General features: G+C 36.3%; 1 protein-coding gene across 11 annotated transcripts; it reads left to right on the top strand.

Annotated features, from left to right (window-relative positions):
• Nucleotides 1-663: 663 nt before the first annotated feature.
• On the top strand, nucleotides 664-19594 carry LOC107026208 (CST complex subunit CTC1-like). Of its 11 annotated transcripts, none has more exons than XM_027918376.1 (16): nucleotides 664-1744; nucleotides 1845-1963; nucleotides 2122-2127; nucleotides 2217-2295; nucleotides 2763-2825; nucleotides 2906-2983; nucleotides 3125-3325; nucleotides 4270-4374; nucleotides 4522-4797; nucleotides 4873-5331; nucleotides 5433-5996; nucleotides 6103-6194; nucleotides 15892-16099; nucleotides 17989-18109; nucleotides 18522-18844; nucleotides 19156-19594. In XM_027918376.1, exons 1-16 carry the CDS (start codon nucleotides 686-688, stop codon nucleotides 19354-19356), a joined length of 3954 nt encoding a protein of 1317 aa, XP_027774177.1. In that variant the 5' UTR covers nucleotides 664-685; the 3' UTR covers nucleotides 19357-19594. The 11 variants fall into 11 exon arrangements, with proteins under 11 accessions (XP_027774177.1, XP_027774176.1, XP_027774175.1 ...); XM_027918375.1 differs by having other exon boundaries at nucleotides 2053-2127; nucleotides 4879-5331; XM_027918374.1 differs by having other exon boundaries at nucleotides 2053-2127.
• Nucleotides 19595-20651: the final 1057 nt, after the last annotated feature.

The raw sequence follows: 20651 nt of genomic DNA, 5'->3' as shown, positions 1-20651 counted from the left end.
TTTAAATTTTGTTAAAAGGTAAAATAGTTAAAAAAAACTTAAATTTCACAAATATAAAATTGATCTAAAGTTTGTACTCACTCCATTTTGATTTATGTAATGTTTATTTGACTTAACATGAAGTATTTTTTTTTATAAAAAAAATCACTTTTAAAACTTGTGGTTTAAAACAAACCATAGAAAAAATTCATAGATTCATTAGTAGAAATGCGGAAACATCGATCGTGATTCTATTCAGAAAACTTGCAGACACATATCTTGTAGGTGAATTCGAGAAAGGGAGAAGTGTATTCGAAAGGGAATATAGGTGTATCTGAAAGGAGAGAGATGTATCCAAGAGAGAATAAAGATGAATTCAAGAGGGGATAACGATGTATCCGAGAAAGGATAGAGATGTATCCGAGATGAGATAGTGATGTATACAGAGGATAGAAATATAGCTGAGAGGGAATTTTTGTAATTTTTTTCAATGGTAGAAAATTTTTGAAACTATAATAAAATAATATATGAATTTAGGTAAACTTTTTAAATTAAAATTAAAAAGATAATTGATTATATTAAGCGTATAAACGGGCCTTCAATTATCTAGTATATATACCCGGAATTGTTGTTGATTTATATATTAATATTATTTATATTTATATATATAAGGGAAAACAAAATGTGAACGAAAGCAAATGAAAAAATGGGGGAAGGAAGCGCGAAATTCCTAACAATCGCGGAGCTAGTCCGTGAATGTCGTCCTCGCACCGGCGCATGGTCACTCATTTCCAGTCCTTGTCCGAGAATTCCATCACCCCAGTTTTTACCCTCCCTCACCACTCCCACACTGTGTTCCCACAAAATACTCAAATCCCTTAACTACCCAACTCTTCTTACTGGAATCCTTTTTCTACCTCCTCATGGAGATGGACACGATTCACCTCTCAACTGCAATTGTTTTCGTTTCTCTGATGGCTATGACACTATTTGTTGTGACATTCTTGGGTTTAATCCCTCTATGATTAACAAAAAGGTTCAAATTTTAGGTTGGAATTTCATACCCTTCAACTGTAATGCTAATGCTAATGCTAATGGTGGTGGATTCTTAGAAATTATTCGCTGGGCTTTTCTTGATTCTACTTCTGCATCTTCGGATACTTTTTCTATACTTTCTGGGTCTTGTGTTGATCAATATTATACTATAAAACCTGGCTACAAATACTTTGTATGCGGCCTAGTAGAATCTGTTAGCCCTATTTCTGTAGTTCCATGCAGAGTTGGCTCCACAGCTGATACTGAGAATCTTCGGGGGTTCCTCGTTAATATTTTAGTTTGTGGCTGTAAATTGTGTAATTCTAAATATAATATAAGATTCGATATGCGGAATTCAAATGATCATTGTTATAACAAACCTGAGATTGTATACTTTTGTGGCTCTGCTTCTTCTTGGCATCCAGTTCTTTCAAGACTGATAAAGAGAAATGTTTCAGTATCGGGATTGAAGAAGAGACTTGTATTTGTGGGAAAAAAAGTGTCTCAATTGATGTATGTAGTTGTGGATAATTCTTTGATGCATATTCCTAAGTTGCCCCTCCCCCTTAGGGAGACTGATGTGAGAGGAAAAGGAGAACTTGTTAGTTATACAGGAACTGTGACAGGAATTTACATGAGGGGTATGATTGTTGAGTTGGATAATGAACTGTTGCTATTGTTAACTGATCAGCATCTTTCCGTTCCACATGGTGTGAGAGTTGGCGCAATGGTATGTTTTCTAAAATGGTAAAATGTAATTTTTACTTTGATAAGAAAATTAAAGATTTTTGTCATTTGTTTAGTCTCTTAAAGGGTACCTTTTTGTTCAGGTATCAGTGAAAAACGTTCATGTTGTAAATCCAAAATTTTCATGGACAAAGACACTTATACTCGGCTCTTGTGTTAAAACTAGCATTTCTGTGAAATGTTTCTCCTCGCTGGAAGCCGGGTTAAGTCTCCTAAGAACTCCTCGTAAATGATTCTACCGTACCTGCGTATTAATTTTATTCACCTGTTCAATATTTGTGAGGCTCACAGGTGTTATACAGTGACCTTCTGTGAGAGTCTTCTTGCGAAGTTCATTGACTCCTTGGTGTTTGTTGCCAGGCTATGGTAGTAAAGCAAGAGTAACAATCATCAAAATGATTTTGTGTCTGTTTTAATATTATCATTGATATGATGGTCTTTTCATTTGCTTTCAGGGTATTACTTGTCATCATCTGTTTAAGGAGAAAGTTCTCTGGGATCTTATCTGAGAAAGAGATCTTGGGATCAACAAATGTAAGTTGCTTGCCTTACCAGAGATATACATTAGAACTTGTAGCCTATTTGGCCAAGCTTTTGGAGGCCAAAAGTGCTTAGTTTAGAAGGGTTAGGTGTTTGACCAAGCATTTGGGAGAAATATGCGTTTCTGGATAGTAGTAGAAGCTGTTTTGCAATATGTAAAAAAAAAGTAGCTTTTCCTTAGAAAGTACTTTTTTGAAAAGCACTTTTGAGAAATATGCACTCAGAAGCTCTTTGAAAAGCATGGCCGAACACTAGTTGCTGCTTGAAAGTGTTTTTGGAATTTATTGGCCAAACACGGTCTGCTTTTCGGAAACAGTACTTTTTTATGTTAAAATAAGCTGATTTTTGAAGCTTGGCCAAACAAGCTATTAGTCTCTGTATTATCTTAATATCTGTTCTTTGTGCCCAGTGTCATACAAAACTGTTTTTAGCTGATGTGCGCAATTGCAAGGTGTTGCCAGAGGAAAGGATTGGCTCAGACATATGCAACTTCATATTTACCCCCTTCAGTCTTCCAAATTCGGGCAAGTGTGTTATCATTGGGTGAGCATATAAATTGAGTCTTCGTACTGTACTCATTTGTTAATATTTTTTCGTTTGGCAGCATGGGGTGATCATGGAATTTGTCAAGCATGATAGATGTGCGTGTGGCAGGGAAAGAAGTTCTGTTTCTTTGAAGTTGGTAAGTTCGCAGATTTTATGAAATTTTCATTATCTGAAGGTCTTCCTTTCTGGGGTTTGGGGTTGGAGACACTGCTTTAATTTTCTAGAAATCAAAACAAAGCTACATAAAATGTAATAATCATTGTTCAATCAATTTCAGGTTGCACCTATCGCTAATTTAATTAATTCTTGTGAGGGCACGTGGATGAAAATGATTTGCCATCAGGACACTGATTTTGATATCATGGGTACTCAAAAGGAGAGCAACTCCATATCTTGTGATGGCAGACAGTATGTGCTGTCTATAAGGAAAGCCATTCACAGTGAAGACATAGGTGTTTCTTTGCTTGGAATCTTAAAGGTCTGAATTTTTTATTTGTACTTCCTTTTTTGTGTTTTCAATGATATATTTGCCAGAACTTAGGAGCCTATTATTATGACATTATGTGGTAGGTAGATTTCCTAACTGTTGCCTATTGGTGACCTCTTAATTTATGACCATAGTAAAAGAAGAGTAGTTTTATTGGATTAATCTGTATAAATTGAAACCTCATTTACTAGCATCATTCTTTGTACACAGAAGAGGCTACAAGAAGTTTAACATGATTGTAGCTTCCTACTTTTTTAACTGATGATAACCAAACAAGGAAAGGAAATAAAAAGGATATCGATTAAGATTCAAGCTAACAAGGGGCTAAAACCCTCACATATCAATTGAGTTCAACAACCTAAATTAAACCCAAGCAAGGAAAATCAAAGGAAACTAAGAACCACAAATGGGTAACCCTTCGATTAATCAAACCAAAAGAAGCTAAATATCAATTCTAAGAGTTAACCACTGATCACCCACTAATTCCTTAAGGGAATTACACTAAGCACTAAAGCTAGCAACTACAATTCGAGAGTATTCAACTTCAACATCAAACATTCAACATACTAAGTCTTCCAAATGACAAATGACTACTATTACACTAAGGAAATAAAGAAGTCACTTTCTTTACAATTTTACGCATAATGAGATAAGGGCCTCGTTTGGTTGTCTTTCTTTTGTTAGTTCTTGAATTTATGAGATGGCCATTTGAACACATGACCTCTTTTTTCTCTTCACTTTGATGAACCTTCAACACAGTATATGTCTTTATTTGGTGTCCATAAGCTCCTCTAAAGCTCTATGATGTATGCTGTCCATGCCGTTATCATCAATTTTGGGTATTTGATATCTAAACTCTAAAGTATCTTTATTTCCGACTTCATATTTCTTATAAACTTACCAAATATTATCATCATAATTTTTCATTCAGCCAGGTCTCACAATCGTCTGGAAGGATGTTGCTTGTTGATGCAACTGGAAGCATTGATGTTATCATACCAGATCTTCCATCAAGTTTGAATATCAATAACATATATGAGGTTTCATGCAACATTAATCTTCTTTCATTTGGTGCTTCTCATTTCCTAATCATTTGTGGCCCAACACTATAAATGCTATGTGGTAGAAATTGTTTCATCCACTATTTATTTTCATTTTTCTTTCCCACAAATTAATTTCTCTCTCAGGTCAGAAATTTTTTGGCAATTATGGAAGACATACCCATGAAGTTGGGTCATGTGGATTTACTCCAAAATGAACCTTTCACCTGTAGAAGTATTTTTGTGAATGCTCCACTTGTGAGAGAGATGAACATGCCACTGCTTTTGTACTACAACCTGAGGAACCTAAATCCTGTACATCATTTTACTACCTCTGCACATTCACAAGTTGACTTTCCGAAAGTTGGACGTGGAAAGTATCATCTACTTCAGTTGATGCACAAATTCCCTATTCTGCAAAAGGTATGTGTCTTGCAAAAAATAGTGCTCGTCTTACTAGTTTGAGATAACAAAAATAATCAGTCTGTTATATGATAGCATCAGTTTCAAGGAAGTCAACATGCTTCAAATACATCAAGCACATTTGCTGAGGCCTTAATTTTGCCTTGGGATTTACTTATTGCTGGCAACGACATAGATACCTGTATTGAAGAGCCTTTGATAGACCAATTGAAGCAACCAATGAAATTTTTTAATAGAATGGAAATTGGAAAGCTCATTGCATGCAAAAGACAAAAGCCTGATCAACTGTCTAATGACGCTTTGACATCTGCACTCAATGATACTGGAAATGAACCGAGTTACAGCTCCAGCCATCCTGCTTACGCATGCTGTCCAGAGGAGATCCCGTGTCTTGTGACGGGAAACTGTGTTAATTATCCTTTCCTTGGTATGTTGCACCACACAGACACCAGAACAGATATGGGGTCTTGCTCCAAACCACAAGTGAGAAGGGCATTGCTGGAATTTAAGTCTGAAGCTTTATCTGTTTATGAGGTATGCCATTTCATTTCTGTTTGTTCTGATGTCTGGCATATTTATGACATACAATTTAAGTTAAACAACATAAACACAACTTTTGTTCATTGATGTTGCAGAGGTTAAAAATTGGTGGTCATTACCTTATAAACCATCAGAAAGAAGATATGTTTGGTACTGATGCAATAGTTGTGAATTCGGGAACCTACATTTGGAGCATTTCTTTTTCATCTGCTAATGTTCACCAAAATTTTGATGTATCCTGCTTGCTTCAACAGTCCGGTTCCTTTTTAAGTCACAATAATGATCTTCCAGAAGGCTATCATCAGTTTCAAATTCCAAACTCTTTGCCTAATGGAAGCAATGATATCTCTTCAGATGTCAACTTATATATGCCATCTGATGTCACAAACTTATTTAATGTTAACTTGGTGTTGTTGGAGAACTGTTCTCTCGAGCCTCTTATTCCATTTGGAGAAATGACCAACATCTGCCCCTCTGATCATAATTTGCCAGAGGGAAACCTAACATCTATTCATGGGCAAATCAAGGCTGTTCATTGTTCAGATGGAAAATCATATGCCGCACATTTGAGGTGCGAGAGCATTTATGGTGTTTGTCCGTCACTATTCTTAGAAGGAACTATCAGTATATGTGTCCACGTTTTAATGGACCATAAGATGGTATCTTCTTTTTACTTTTCATCTTCTGAACTTATTATGTTATGATTTTGCCTCTTTCTTGTTAGAAAACATTTTTGTTACCTTAAGACGGTTATTGATTGGCTAGGTCATGATTTTTGGCTCTACAAATAAACCCGCCTACCCTGCTGGATTTGGACGAGGCGTCACTGCATCATTTCACAGGGTACTTGCCCTCAGGTATGCAATTTCAGTATATTTTAGCAATTTCAGTATATTTTAGCAGCTCTTAAAGCTCAACGGGTCACCTCCTGCACTTCTACCTTTTAACATGTGGATACATTTTAGGTGAAAACTGGGAGAAATATTCGAGAAGAATATTATTATAGACACTGCAATACAATTCCTTACCAAATAGGAGACTAGAAACTTTTCCTATTTTGTGTAGGATTTAGTATATCTATTATATTCTAACATTCCTCCTCAAGCTGGTGCATACAAATTATATGTACTTAGCTTGTTACAAATGTAATTAATATGAGGAGCGATGAGGGACTTGGTGAAGATATCAGCAAGTTGATCATTTGACTTCACAAATTTAGTAACAATTCTCCTAAGAGTATCTTTTCTCTTACAAAGTGATAATCAGTCTCAATGTGTTTAGTCCTCTCATGAAACACAAAATTTGATGCGATATGAAGGGCAGCTTGATTATCTTACACAAGTTCCATATGACCGGTTTCTCTAAACNACCGGTTTCTCCAAACTTCATTTCTCCAAGCAATTGTTTGATCCAAACTAGCTTGCAAGTTGCTACAACCATTGCTCGATATTCTGCTTCTGCACTAGATCGAGCAACCACACTTTGTTTCTTACTCTTCCATGACACCAAATTTCCTCCTACTAAAACACAATATTCGGATGTGGAACGTCTATCACAGGGTGATCTTTCCCAATCAACGTCTGTATAACTTGTGATATGCTCATGGCCTTGATCCTCAAAGAGTAGTGCTTTACAAGGAGCTGACTTTATATATCGCAGAATATGAAAAATTGCATCCCTATCACAAGGAGAAGTCATAAATTGACTTACGACACTCACAGCAAAAAAGATGTCCGGTCTAGTCACCGTAAGATAATTAAACTTTCCAACCAACCGTATATACCTTTCAAGATTACTAAGTTGTTCCCCTGTCCTGGGGAGTTTTAACACTCGGATCCATAAGAGTGTCAATAGGTTTACATCATTCCCGTCTCCTCAAGAATGTCTAAAGCATACCTGCGTTGAGAAATAACAATACATGATCTAGACTAAGCAACACCAATACCTAGGAAATACTTTAGTCTGCCGAGGTCTTTTGTTTGGAAATGCTAAAAGCGATACTGCTTCAAATTAGCGATACCGACTTGATCATTGTCGGTGATAATGATATCATCAACACAAACAACCAAGTAAATACACATATTTGGTGCGGAACGTCGATAGAACACAAAGTGATCAGCTCCACTGCCAGCCATGCCAAACTCCTGAATTACTGTGCTGAACTTTCTGAACCAAGCTCGAGGGGACAATTTCAAACCATAATCTGACCGACGCAATCGACATACGAGGCTTCTAGACTCCCCTGAGCAACAAAACCAAGTGGTTGCTCCATATATACTTCTTCCTCAAGATCACCATGCAGAAAGACATTTTTAATGTCCAACTGATGAAGCGGCCGATGACGAACGACAACCATAGATAGAAAAAGATGAACTGATGCTATTTTGGCCACATGAGTAGAAGTGTCACTATAATCTAGCCCAAATAAATGAGTATACCTTTTGGCAACAAGGCGAGCCTTAAGCTGACCGACTTGACCATCTGGACCAATTTTGACTGCATAAACCCAACAAGAACCAATAGTAGACTTACCTGAAGGAAGGGAGACACAAAGCTCTCAAAGTACCACTCAAATGTAAAGCAGTCATCTCATCAATCATAGCCTGCCTCTATCCAGAATGAGAAAGAGCTTCTCCATTAGTCTTAGGGATGGAAATAGAGGACAAAAGATTATACAAAGGCATAATGGGGTGAAGATAAACGATGATAACTCAAGAAAGTATAATGTGGGAGCAGAGGGTTCGACGCATGACATAAATCATTTGAGACTATTGTTGGACGTGGACGCCAGTGATAAGTTAGGATTGGTGGCACTGCAACTGGAAATGGAGAGTAACCGTAGGTCCCTCGAAAGTCGGTACAGGGAGGCAAGACTTCAGACACATCAGGATGATCAGAAAACGTGTAGTAAGGTTGATTCAAAGAAGGTTAGATCGGCAGACATAAGATATTGGCGGAGATCATGTGAATAGCAACGATACCCTTTTTATACTCGAGGTTAACCAAGAAAGACACATTTAAGAGCACGAGGGGTTATTTATCTTTTCATGGGGCTAATTATGAACAAAGCATGTGCTCCCAAATACACGAGGAGGGATAGAATAGAGATGTGACTGAGGATACAATATGGAATGTGATTTTGAATAGAAGACGCGGGCACTATATTAATTTAATAACAAGATGAAAGGACTGCATCGCCCCCAAAACGAAGCAAAACAAGTGATTCAATGAGGAGAGTACGAGTAGTCTCAATGNGGCAGTTTCAATGAGATGCCTATTCTTTCTTTCTGCTACACCATTTTGTTGAGGAGTGTATGGACAAGATGATTGATGAATAATTCCTTGGTGAGACGAACTTTTGAAACTGAGATGATAAGTATTCTTAAGGCATTATCACTACAAAAGTATGAATAGAAACACCAAACTGATTTTGTATTTCAGCAAATAGGCTTTTGAATATAGAAAATAACATCATTCATTAAGAAAACCCAAGTACATCTCGAATAATCATCAATGAAGCTAACAATACAACGAAATCCTAAGGTGGAACTAACTCTACTAGGAGCCCAATTATCAAAATGAACTAATGAAAAAATAGACTCTGAATGACCCTCAGTACCAGGTGAAAATGTGGCACGACTGTGTTTCCCAAGTTGACAGGACTCCCAATCTAATTTGGATAAACTAGGCACCATCACGTTTGTGAATGAGGTCCGGAGGATTTGTAATGGAGCATGTTGTGAAGGAATTTAAAGAGGTAAGATAGTAAAGGCCTTGTGATTCATGTCCTGTGCCAATCGTCTGTCCCGTACGACGGTCCTGCATGAGAAAAAATCATCAGAAAAGGTTATGCTACAAATGTAGGGCGTGTCAAACGACTAACAGATGCTAGATTAAAAGGAGAACCAGGGACATAAAGAAAAGAGCATAAAGTGACAAAAGACAGAGGTGTGGCTTTCCCAACCCCTTTTGGTTTTGTTTGTATCCCATTGACCAAATTATCTGCTAAAGTAATAGCATGAAGAGATTGAATAAACAATATCCTACAAAAGTGATTTGTTACCATAAATATGATCGGAAGCGCCCGAGTCCATAATCCATGATCCATGAGTATTAGACTATGACACACAAGCAAATTAATTTCTCGCAACAACATCATGTTGAACAACCGAAGCTACTTGTGGAGACGTTTGCTTACTTGCTCGATATTGAAGAAACTCATTATATTCTAATTGAGCAATATGAGCATTATGGGATGGTCGGTCAAGCGGAGCAACAAATGATTCGTGTGGAGATGTCTTCTTACTTGCACGATTACGAAGGAACTCATTATATTCCTTTAGAACAACAGGATCATAATTGGGTGGTGGACCATGCAAATTAAGACATAGCATACCACATATGCCCTCATAAAGCCAAAGAGGCTATCTATGTCCCACTCAAGCAAATCCCCATGCCAGACAGGCTTCCTAGTAGGCATGATGTTTTCTATCATTACAAAAGGATAAAGCGAGTCACGAGTGTGTCCAGACTTGTGACAATAACTACACTTGGATTGAGGATTTCCAAGATGACCTCCTCGTCGAGTCTCCATAGATGGATATGCTCGTTTTTCTATGGTTTGAGATGCGAGAGCAGATGAGTCAATGTTCGGTGATGAAACTACTTTGTGGCTAGGAGGCGCGACAAGTGGAAGTAGACAAGAGGATAATTCATCAATGGTAGGAATTGTAGGAATAACTAAAATCTGATCATACACTGAATCATGGTCAGTAGGAAGTCCAGCAACCGTAAGAACTAGAAACAATGTCCGTCTATGCACTTGTTGTTTTTACACGTTCGTGGTGATTGGCATCAATGTTTCATATTCCTCCATGACTGCCATACTTGTCCCAAGTAGGCGGACATATCTGATTCTTTTTCCTTTAAGTTGGTCATACGCGATATTACATCATAGAATCGAGATATGTCATTAGTGTATACAGCACGAGCCTTTTCCCAAACTGAATAACATGTTTGGAATGGATGAAATTTGGGCATCAACTTGGAATCAATAGATTGCCACAGGACACTACATAGTTGTGCATCAATGATATGAATATTTAGGGAAGAATCAATTCAAATGGCGATATATAAATCAACTCGTTAAAGGGAGGCTGAAACCTTAGAATTCATTAGAAGCTATTTTAGTTAATAGAACTCCTAGTGGTTTCTTTCCATCCCAAAGGGGGCTGAGACAAGGTGACCCCCTATCACCCTTTTTATTCATCTTAGCCATGGAAGGTTTGAGTAACCCAATTCACACAGCAAAGATGAAGCGTTGGATAAGGGGCTTTAAGGTAAACAACAGTGCGCAAAATGGCTTAGAGATTACCCATCTGCAATATGCAGATGATACTCTCATTTTTTGTGAAGCTATGACGGGGCAAATGTTGATCCTAGGAGTAATATTCATCATCTTTGAAGCAATCTCTGATTTTCATATCAACTGGGGGAAGAGTTCCATTTATCCCATAAATGAAGTGGCTCGGGTGGAGAGTCTGGCAAGGGTTTCGGGTGGTAGAGTAGGGGAACTACCAACAATATGCCTAGGTATGCCGTTGGGGGGAAAGAGCAAATCAATAGGGATCTGGAATGGAGTGATAGAAAAATGCGAAAAGAAGCTAACCAATTGGAAAAACCAATATCTATCTAGGAGAGGTAGATTAACCATAGTTAATAGTGTGCTAGATGCAATTCCTGCTTATATGATGTCTGTGTTCCCAGCACCAGACAAGGTCATACAGAGGATAGATGCTTTGAGAAGAAATATTTTTTGGCAGGGAAATGAAGACAAGAAATTTCATCTAGTCAAGTGGGAAGAGGTCATAAAAAAACAAGAAAGAGTGGGGACTGGGGATTAGGAACATGAAGAAACAAAACAAAAGCCTAACGTTGAAATGGCTTTAGAAGTTTATGACAGGTGAGAATATGCTATGGAGAGAGGTGATTAGGGCAAAATATGAAATGGAGAATAGGTGGATGACAAAGATTAACTACACCATATGAATGTGGTATCTGGAGATCAATAAGAAATCTTTGGCCTCTGTTTCGTTCTAGAATCAGATTCCAGGTGGGTAATGGAATGAAGGTGTCATTTTGGGAGGACAGATGGATAGCCCAAATAACCCTGAAACAATTATTCTCAGACTTATATCCACTGAGCTTGCAACACAATGCAACTATGGCTGAAATGTGGATAGGACAGGGGTGGAACTTACATCTTCGGAGGAATTTAAATGATTGGGGGATGGGGAATACAGTGGCCTTCCATGATACAATGGCACAATTTAGTAATCTGACTAGGGAAGAAGACAAGGTTGTGTGGAAGATCGGCAAATGATAGATAGGACCTCTGGTCATGGTATGGAAACCTAAAATCCCATACAAGGTAAACTGCTTCACATGGTTACTAACAAAGGAAGCAGTGCTGACACAAGAAAATATAAAGAAGAGGAAGTTCCAACTATGCTCAATATGCTATTTGTGTGAGGAACAGGCAGAGACAGTCAACCATCTCTTTCTGCATTGCAAATGGACATATCAATTATGGAGAATATTTAGCAGCCTTAGGAAGATCACTTGGGTGAAACCAAGAAACATAGCACAACTCCTAAATTGCTGGATCAATATAGGCAATACTACAATTAAGGAGGAGAGATGGAGGATTGTCCCAGTATATGGTGGACAGTGTGGAAAGAAAGGAACCAAAGATGTTTTGAGGGCAAGAAGAACAATTTGCAGAATTTTAAGATGAATTGTATAACTCTTTATTATTTTGGTGTAAACAGAAAGTTTTAGTACATGCAGAAGAACTTTTTGATGTTATAGAGTATTTGTGACAAAAAGCACAAATAGAGTCGATCTAGTTTGTAATACTTTTGGAGGGGGCTACTTTGATGTAGTATACCTGTGGATAAATAGGAAAAAACGTTATCATTCTCAAAAAAAAAAAAGAAGAAGAGAGAATTGTGATCTCTTGATTTTTTTTGAGTTATGACTTGCTAATTTATTCATCAAAAGCCCCTTCAAATAGTATTTTTATTACATCAATAGGAAATCTAATTCTTATGAAAGTAAGAGACCTAAATCCTATACCAAACTAATAGTTATAACTTAACGTAATCCTTATTAAACTATGAAATATAAACCCTATTCTAGAATAATAAATAATGTTACTAAAGAAATAATTAAATACTTAAATTACTGACTTCCAACGCATCCCTAACATTACCCCCTCTTACGTTGGAAGAGCTTGTCCTTAAGCTCAATTATCCAATTCCAGCCCTATCTTGAAGTTGACATTGATAAATTTCACTACTATCAATTTGCTGAAGCTTGACTTATTCGCCCATCAAGTTGCCATTTTCATGAGGTCCAAATCGCTCAAGAAATTGTTCACAACGATGTGCTCAAATTAATGGGTTGTTGATACCATTAAAGTAGGAAAATTCATCTTTGCAGAACTTGGTATATTGAATTGGAATTACCACTAGTTTGTTGATTTACCAATTGTCTGGGCATTACTTGATTCTCCCCATGGACTACTGGTTTTATAAAGCCAATTCCCAGGCTAGAAAATTGATCTCGAATAACTTGGACAATTCTTTCATAGAGACGTCGTTCCGTAGCTGCAAGTTTAGAGTCCATTAGTGTTTCTGTAATCACACGTTCTTTTTGAAACCTGGAATTGATCAAAAGCCCTTATAAATAGGAGTCTTATTACATTAATAGAAAATCTAATTCTGATGAAAGTAGGAGACTTAAATCCTATTCGAAAGTAATAACTATAACTTAACCTAATTCTTATAAAACTATGAAATATAAACCCTATTCTAGAATAATGAATAAGCTACTAAATAAATAATTGAATACTTAAATTAACTTTCAACACATCCACATCATTACCCCCTTCTTACGTAAAAAGAGCTTGTCCTCAAGCTCGAATTTAACTGCAATCATCCGGAACTTCAGGAATATTGTCTGCTGAATCATCCAATCCCAGCCAGAAAAGTCGTTTGCACTGGTGACCGGCTGAATATATTTCGTCATAGTTATAGCATAATTTTAGTTCTTCTCTCTGCCATTTCTGCACGAGTTAATTGCTTGACCAAAGGGTTCTGGTTGCGGGTCTTGGTATTAAATGAATCGACTGAAGTCGTAGCAAATTTTGCCAAGTTTACTGTGCTGCCAAGACTTATCTGGGACTGCTGCCCTTTTTGCAGTTGTTGATTTTGCTCTAAAGCCCTGGCTACACTCATAGCTGTTGATAAGTTTGGTGGTTTTAGCAATTGGACGTCCAATTTGATTGAATCATCCAACCCTGCCATAAATATTGCCACGTGCAAGTGTTTTGGAATAAGCTCATCAGCCCTAGCCAACTTTTCTTGAAACCGACGTTGATAAATTTCAACTCTACTATTTTGTCGAAGCGTGAGCAATTCACCAACTGGGTTGTTGCTTTCAGGAGGTCCAAATCGTTGGAAACATTGTTTTTGGAAGTCTTCCAAGCTCATTGGCCCCTTTGCTCGTTTAAGCTAATAATACCATAATTGTGCTTCTCCCAACATGTGAAATCCAGCCACTCTAATCTTTTCTGCATCTGCTGTATGTTGATTTTCAAAAAACTGCTCACAACGATATACCCAAATTAGTGGGTCGTTGGTTCCATCATAAGTAGGAAAATCCACCCTTGTATAGCTTGGTATTGTCAAATTGGAATTACCACTAGTTTGACGATTATGAACAGTTGGTTGAATAGGTCACTGTGTATTGTCTCTAGGAGTCGAATTTGTTGATTTCTCAATTGTCAGGGCATTACTTGATTCTACCCCATGGACTACTGGTTTTGTAGAGCCAATTCCCAGGCTAGAAATTTGTTCTTGAATGACTTGGACAATTCTTTCACCGAGACGTTCCATAGCTGCAAGTTTAGAGTCCATTAGTGTTCTATAATCGCAAGTTCTTCTTGAAACCTGGAATTGATCTCATCGCGAAATTTGGAACTGATCTCATTGCTCATCGTGTTAGGCTCTGATACCAAATTGTTAGGATTCTTAGAGAGAGATCGAGTCACAGGACGATGAAGTGGAAAATCTAAATCAATTGACTTCGACTTTCCCTTGCCTTTGTTCGAATTACTAGATTGACCTATTTTTGTATATAACTTCAGCTCATTAAAGGGAGCCTGAAACCTTAGAGTTTAATGGAAGAGAGAACTCCGATCTCTTACGTTTTACTTAAATATGACTTAATAATTTATTCATCAAAAGCCCCTTTAAATAGGAGACTTATTACATTAATAGAAAATCTAATTCTTACGAAAGTAGAAGACCTAAATCCTATCTCAATCTAATAACTATAACTTAACCTAATCGTTATAAAACTATGAAATATAAATCCTATTCTAGAATAATAAATAAGCTACTAAATAAATAATTAAATACTTAAATTAACTTCCAACGCATCCACAACATAATGATAATAATAATAAAAAACTGTAACGAGCAGCCAAAAAAACTTTTTTTTTTGTCAAAATCTGGAAAAAATAGGTTCTTGCTGGAAAAGTAGATCTGATCGCCAAATATTGGTCGGAATCGGGAAAAATTATATGGTCAGCCTCGGAATGAAGAGGCGACCCAGATAGAATAAACAATTATCGAGAAACTGGCCGGAACAGGTGTCACGCGCCTACGCATGGATCTGACAATTCACTGGAGAAATTCTCCGGCGGCGCGTGTGGCACTGGTTTCCAGCGGGGATGACTGGGTTTCGGTCGCCCTGAAGTTCCGCATCTAGTGGTGGTGTTAATTTTTTATAAATAGTGACGGAAAATATTAATTACCCGGACAGCGACTAGGTTACCGGAAAAACTGCACAGTGCAATATTTTTTTTTCTGACAATTGCTCTGATACCATGTGAGAAATATTAGAGAAAAATATTGTTGAATTGTTGTTTTAATTATTACATAGAGAACGCTATTTATAGACATTACAACACAATTCCTGACCAAAGAGGAGACTATAAACTATTCCTATTCTGTGTAGGATTGTGTATACCTATTCTATTCTAGCAAAAACTATAAAGTATTTTGTAGATTATAGTTATAATTTTCTCTTGCAACTGCTAGGTGCTATTATTGCTTATTTCACTAAATTAGCTTTGTCATGTGAGTGCATATTTGACACATGAAAGGAAGATTAATATCTAGAGAAGATTCTGAAACATTTTAATATTTCTGACCTGTAAGCTTCTACATATCCTGCATTATCAAGTATTATATGCTCCATTAACAGATTTTTCTATGTTTGACAAAATATACAGTAAAAACAACATAAATAATCACTAGTCCTTTTTTACGGCACTGTTTGACAAAGATTGCTTCTTTTTGATACTGCAGTGCACATTATGCATGCCTGGAGCCATGACATTATTGGTGCATTAATAATATATGAATATTCTTTTTTTAACATGGAGTAGCATTTATGCTATTTACCTAGCAGTTCTTTTTCCAGTGTGCAGGACAACTTTATGTTGATACCTACATTCTTCATTGTTATCAACCCATCAAGTTTGATAAATGATGACAGTGTTGATGCACACACCTACAAATCTGCTGCTTTGGACTTGGATGGTGGTTCTCCAATCTATGCTAATACTGCATCTCTAATTGCTGATACAGTAAGCTGTTTAGAGACTCAACAAGTGGAGTTCCATTGCAGGGTAACCACAGTTCTTATGCAGATATTAGCTGGGTTAAAATATGGCGTCTCTGATCTTGTTGCAAAAGAAAACATGTAACCTCTAGAACAACTTATTCACTACCCTAACAACTTTCAAATTCTTCTCTTCTAGTCACTTCTTTAAATTCCTGCTAGGAAATCAATATTCGTTTTGGCCCTAAATATATTATGGAACCAGTTTATCTAGAATAAAAGACACTTTTAACTTGGCCTCCACTGACAATTGAACACCCCAACTTTCATTGTGACCATCAAGGTACTTCAATCTGAAACAGTTGTGTCTCGCGAACACCTTAACTTTGGAAATGCACATCTAGTCACTTTTAAGGTGGTGAATTCTCAAAGTTGGAATGTTATGGAGCCAACTTAAACCAAGTTAAGGTGTCTAAATGTGCATTTTCACAGTTGGGGTGTTCAGTTGCCAGTTGAGCCAAAGTTAAGGTGTCTTATCTATTTTATCATGCCTATTTTGAAAAGTTAAATAAACCTTCCAACACTTTTGCATAGTCTGCTCCATATTCAATTGGACATTCTGAATAAGAACCATTGTTTCTTCTTTTGTTTTATTTCATGTAATATCATTTGAGTTTGAGATTGAGTTTAAGGTCTGTGCACAGTCAGTATACAATGCTTTTTATGCTATCAGGTAAATGAAAAGATAAACATGGTAGTTTTATAAAATTTGGATTTAGGTAAAACAAAAGACCTGTAGGGTCCTAGTTGTACTCTACTCAAATCAGTTCTTTCTTTTTTGACAGATATCACATTGATTTCCCTTTCTAACATAAATCAAATTCTAATGTCTGCCATATTTTTCGGAACTTATTCATCATAATAAGTCTAAAAATCAAACAATGAAGGACTGGAATTTAAGGTCGAGTAACTCTTCAACGTCTCAAATACTGTGAACTTTATCGTCAACAGCTTAACCATTGTTGACCTTCGATCTGGAGAATCTTCAACTTGAAGGGTTTATTGTATCATGTTCAAGATGATTTTCAATGTTATTTTTTACTTGAGAAGCATTTGAACCCCTAGATATCACATAGAACATTGGCATCAAAATCTTATATTGCATTAGGTATTTTTATCACATGAAGAAGATCAGAGGAATATGGGATTAGAAGGACAATCAAAGAAAGAGACCATGGAGGGAGGGTTTGGAGGAGAGATGGAGGGTTTATATTAATTTTAGAAAAAGGAAAAAGAAGTATGGAAAGAATGGGCAAACCTGCAATATCAATTAGCAGGTAAATTTACCTGATACTGTAAAAACTTTTGTCCACTGACAGTGCACAAAACTTGAACCCTTTGGGAATACCAACCAAATGGAAAAGAAAACGCAACAATTCTGAATCAAAAAAAGAGAATGGAAATGGTAATGAACAAGACACATACCTAATATTGCATATTGAAAGCTTCCACATGTGCTTCATCTTCTCTATTCCTTGTTTTGTTGATTTCTTCCTGTGGCCAACAATCTTAGATTTTCTTGGGTTAAGTAGTCTCTTTAGGTTGACACTTTTAAATGCTGATAGAAAGAGAAGAAGCTGTTATCTTCTTTACTAACTCTAGTATACATTGTTATATAATAGAAAGTAATTGACTGAGTGCTTGCTATTTTAAAAAGTGTGTTTGATCATGAGACCTGGTTGTTCGACATAATTGAAAAGCTTTTAAAGGCCTTCCTATAGGGGTGACAGAAGTGCCCGTCTGAGGCGAAATTAGTTGAAAATACACGAGGTCACAGGAATGAATACTCAAAAGATTAGGGACATCCATAGTATTTTGTCTAAACATTTTCTAGGCACTTGTTGTACTTCTCTTCTCATAGGACATCCTTTTTTTTTTTGGCTCATTTAATATCAGGTTGTGGCTATTTATGTTCTCGTCCTGGAGGACAACACAAAAAACAAAGACCTTCTGTCAAGAACTGAGTCTAAACCTAATTCATTTGCGATTGACATTCCACTTGCTGGTTTTATCCTTGGTATGTTTCTGAATTTAAATGTTTCAGAGCGTTTGATATATTAAAGAGCTCTACTTTATTTTAACGTGCCATTTTCTAATTCTTCCTTCACTTTTACAGTCATGTGGATTTATCTTTAAATTTATAGAACAACCAAGTTCTTTTTAAATATTTTTTAAGAAGACTACCAGGTGTTTATATTTAGAATTTTTATGCAGAGATTGCCTCAACTTGTGTGGGACTGAGGCATAGTTGTAATCATCATAGATTTGTACTGTTGTCCTTTTTCCCCCATAGTAAATGAGGTTTCTTTTGCTACTGGGAAAAGCTCACTTGAAGCAGTTAGTTAGATCTTGTCCTAATCTCTGAAAAGTTCCCTGTTCAGCTCTCAAGCTATGCTAGTGTTCCATGATTATTCTCTATGCTTGTGCAGATGACGGTTCATCATCATGCTGTTGCTGGGCTAGTTGGGAGAGGGCAGCAGTTTTTCTGGGGTTATATGATGAAGAACTTAGAGGTGAAGCCTATGCTGAAACATGCAAGAAGTCAAGGAAGACCAGGAAAAAGCAAGCATGTAGCAGTTTAAGGAGTATAATGAAGCGGCATGGCACGGTCACAGTGAGAAACCATGCCTCCACGTTTGATTCAACATGTCAAGATCTTGTTTTTTCGTCCCAGTCTGAGAAGATAATAAGTAGTTTGGATCGAGATTTCTTTCAGTCCCTCATCCTCAAAGCTTGCTGCAACACCCTTGTGGTAAGTTTCATTTGCACTTAGCAGTCGCATATATTATGACATCTCATCTTATTGTATGGAATTATACTAGTATGAATATATGCCTATAGATACTAATACATTCCTATGGAATGTATGTATCTATGTATGTATGTATGTGTGTAATGTGTCTTTTATACATATACATGTATGCAGATGTATATATACATTGTACCATGGTGCTCTTGACTTAACTTTCATCTATTGTCTTTTGCTTTTGTCAACTTGTCAGCCAATTCCTGTAATCTCGGAAGCTACTATGTACTGGGTCTGATCTTATTCTCATTTTGAAAGGTAAATTTAAGATGTGCTTTTTGTGGCAGACGGTTGTTGGCAGTTTGATGAATTCAGACGCTATCAGGCAGCTGGAGACTCATTTGACTGAGCTGGATATGGTGATGCTTCCCATGCAGAATATATGGGTTTCGGAAGTTGGTCACATGGACAGCCTTGCTCAGGCTAAAAAGATCTTTCAAAGAATTGTTGAAAGCTGAAATTGTTATGTACACGTACGTGTCTATGGATTTTCTTCTTAACCATACATATATATTGATGTCATTTCACAAAAAATATTCTGTTCAAACTCAGTTTCGACCATAATGATGTTTTGATTGTCAGATGATGTGTTCGATTTGCAGTCTCCTTTTTGTTCACATCATCTTGTAATAATGGTCAAGTGCTGGGAGTTTTCGTGTTCTTTGTACTTGTATGTAGAGGGGTTCCAATGTAGAATATCCATCTCTGCAGACGTTTTTGCTCTCAATCATAGATAGTGGATTCATCAATATTTTTCCTCTAGTCATTGCCATCAATTAGGTGTTCGATCTCATAAATCAGGATGGCGGGGAATTTGGATGATTCATCTTAATGTCTATGCAATGTTCCGCATCTATATTTTAATTTTAACAATGGGAAAAATACCTTTTTTTTTTGTAGGTAAAAGTCCTCATTATTTTTAAGGAGAAGGATAAAAAATGCACTCAGCCATGTAGAAGGAACAAAAATGTCATTTGTTTATTGTTTGGTTTAAAAATGGCCATACTTTTATTAATATGGGTCAAAAATGTCCTTTTTCGAATAAGTATTTTTTGGATTAATTACTTAAGTGGATTTCTTTTAAAAAATAATTACTTATTTTAATATACTCTTTAATTATTATCATTTGTAGCAATATATAGCAATTTTATATATTTCATGATTTGTCTTTCTCTCTCGCCTCATTCTCCCTTTTCTTTCGTGCCTTTTTTATTTTACTTTTATCTCTCATTCACGCTCTTTCTCCCTTTTGTTCTTTCTCTTCTTTTTTTCTTTCTTTTCTCCGTTGCTTTTTTTTTTTCCCTCTTGTTTTTCTGTTTCTCTTTCTCTTGCTTTTTTTCGTTTTTCTCTATTTTCTTTCATAGAGTACTTAATGATTCTTAGACTAAAAGCATTGTATAAAAAGTAATTAATTAGGCAAGTAATCTAATTGTAACAAATGAATAAACATCATAAATTACAAAATGAATTAAACTTACATTAAAAATGAATTCCACAAATATTAAAGTTGAATTAGAATAGAATTAAATATGAATACAAAATGTAGCAAACGAAAGACATTCTATGATCTCTAAACTGAATGAATTTGTATCAACAATGAATTTTACAAGTAATTCAATCATAACAAATCAATCAATAAATTGCAAAATAAATTAAAATTGTATTACACAAGTATTAAACAAATGAATAAATTAAATTTTCTTTAAAATTGTATTACATGATATTAAAGTCGAATTAGAAGAGAAAATTAAGA

Source organism: Solanum pennellii, chromosome 7, assembly GCF_001406875.1.
Source record: "Solanum pennellii chromosome 7, SPENNV200".
Taxonomy (NCBI): Eukaryota; Viridiplantae; Streptophyta; class Magnoliopsida; order Solanales; family Solanaceae; genus Solanum; species Solanum pennellii.
This window is presented reverse-complemented; position numbering and strand designations above follow the sequence as displayed.

What these genes read in the sequence shown, in the direction of transcription:
- LOC107026208 (XM_027918374.1), top strand. Translation starts at nt 686, where the DNA reads ATGGGGGAAGGAAGCGCGAAATTCCTAACAATCGCGGAGCTAGTCCGT. An exon ending in TTTTAATGGACCATAAGATG is followed by an intron (nt 5,997 to 6,102) that starts GTATCTTCTTTT and finishes TTGATTGGCTAG; the next exon opens with GTCATGATTTTTGGCTCTAC. An exon ending in ACTTGCTGGTTTTATCCTTG is followed by an intron (nt 18,110 to 18,521) that starts GTATGTTTCTGA and finishes ATGCTTGTGCAG; the next exon opens with ATGACGGTTCATCATCATGC.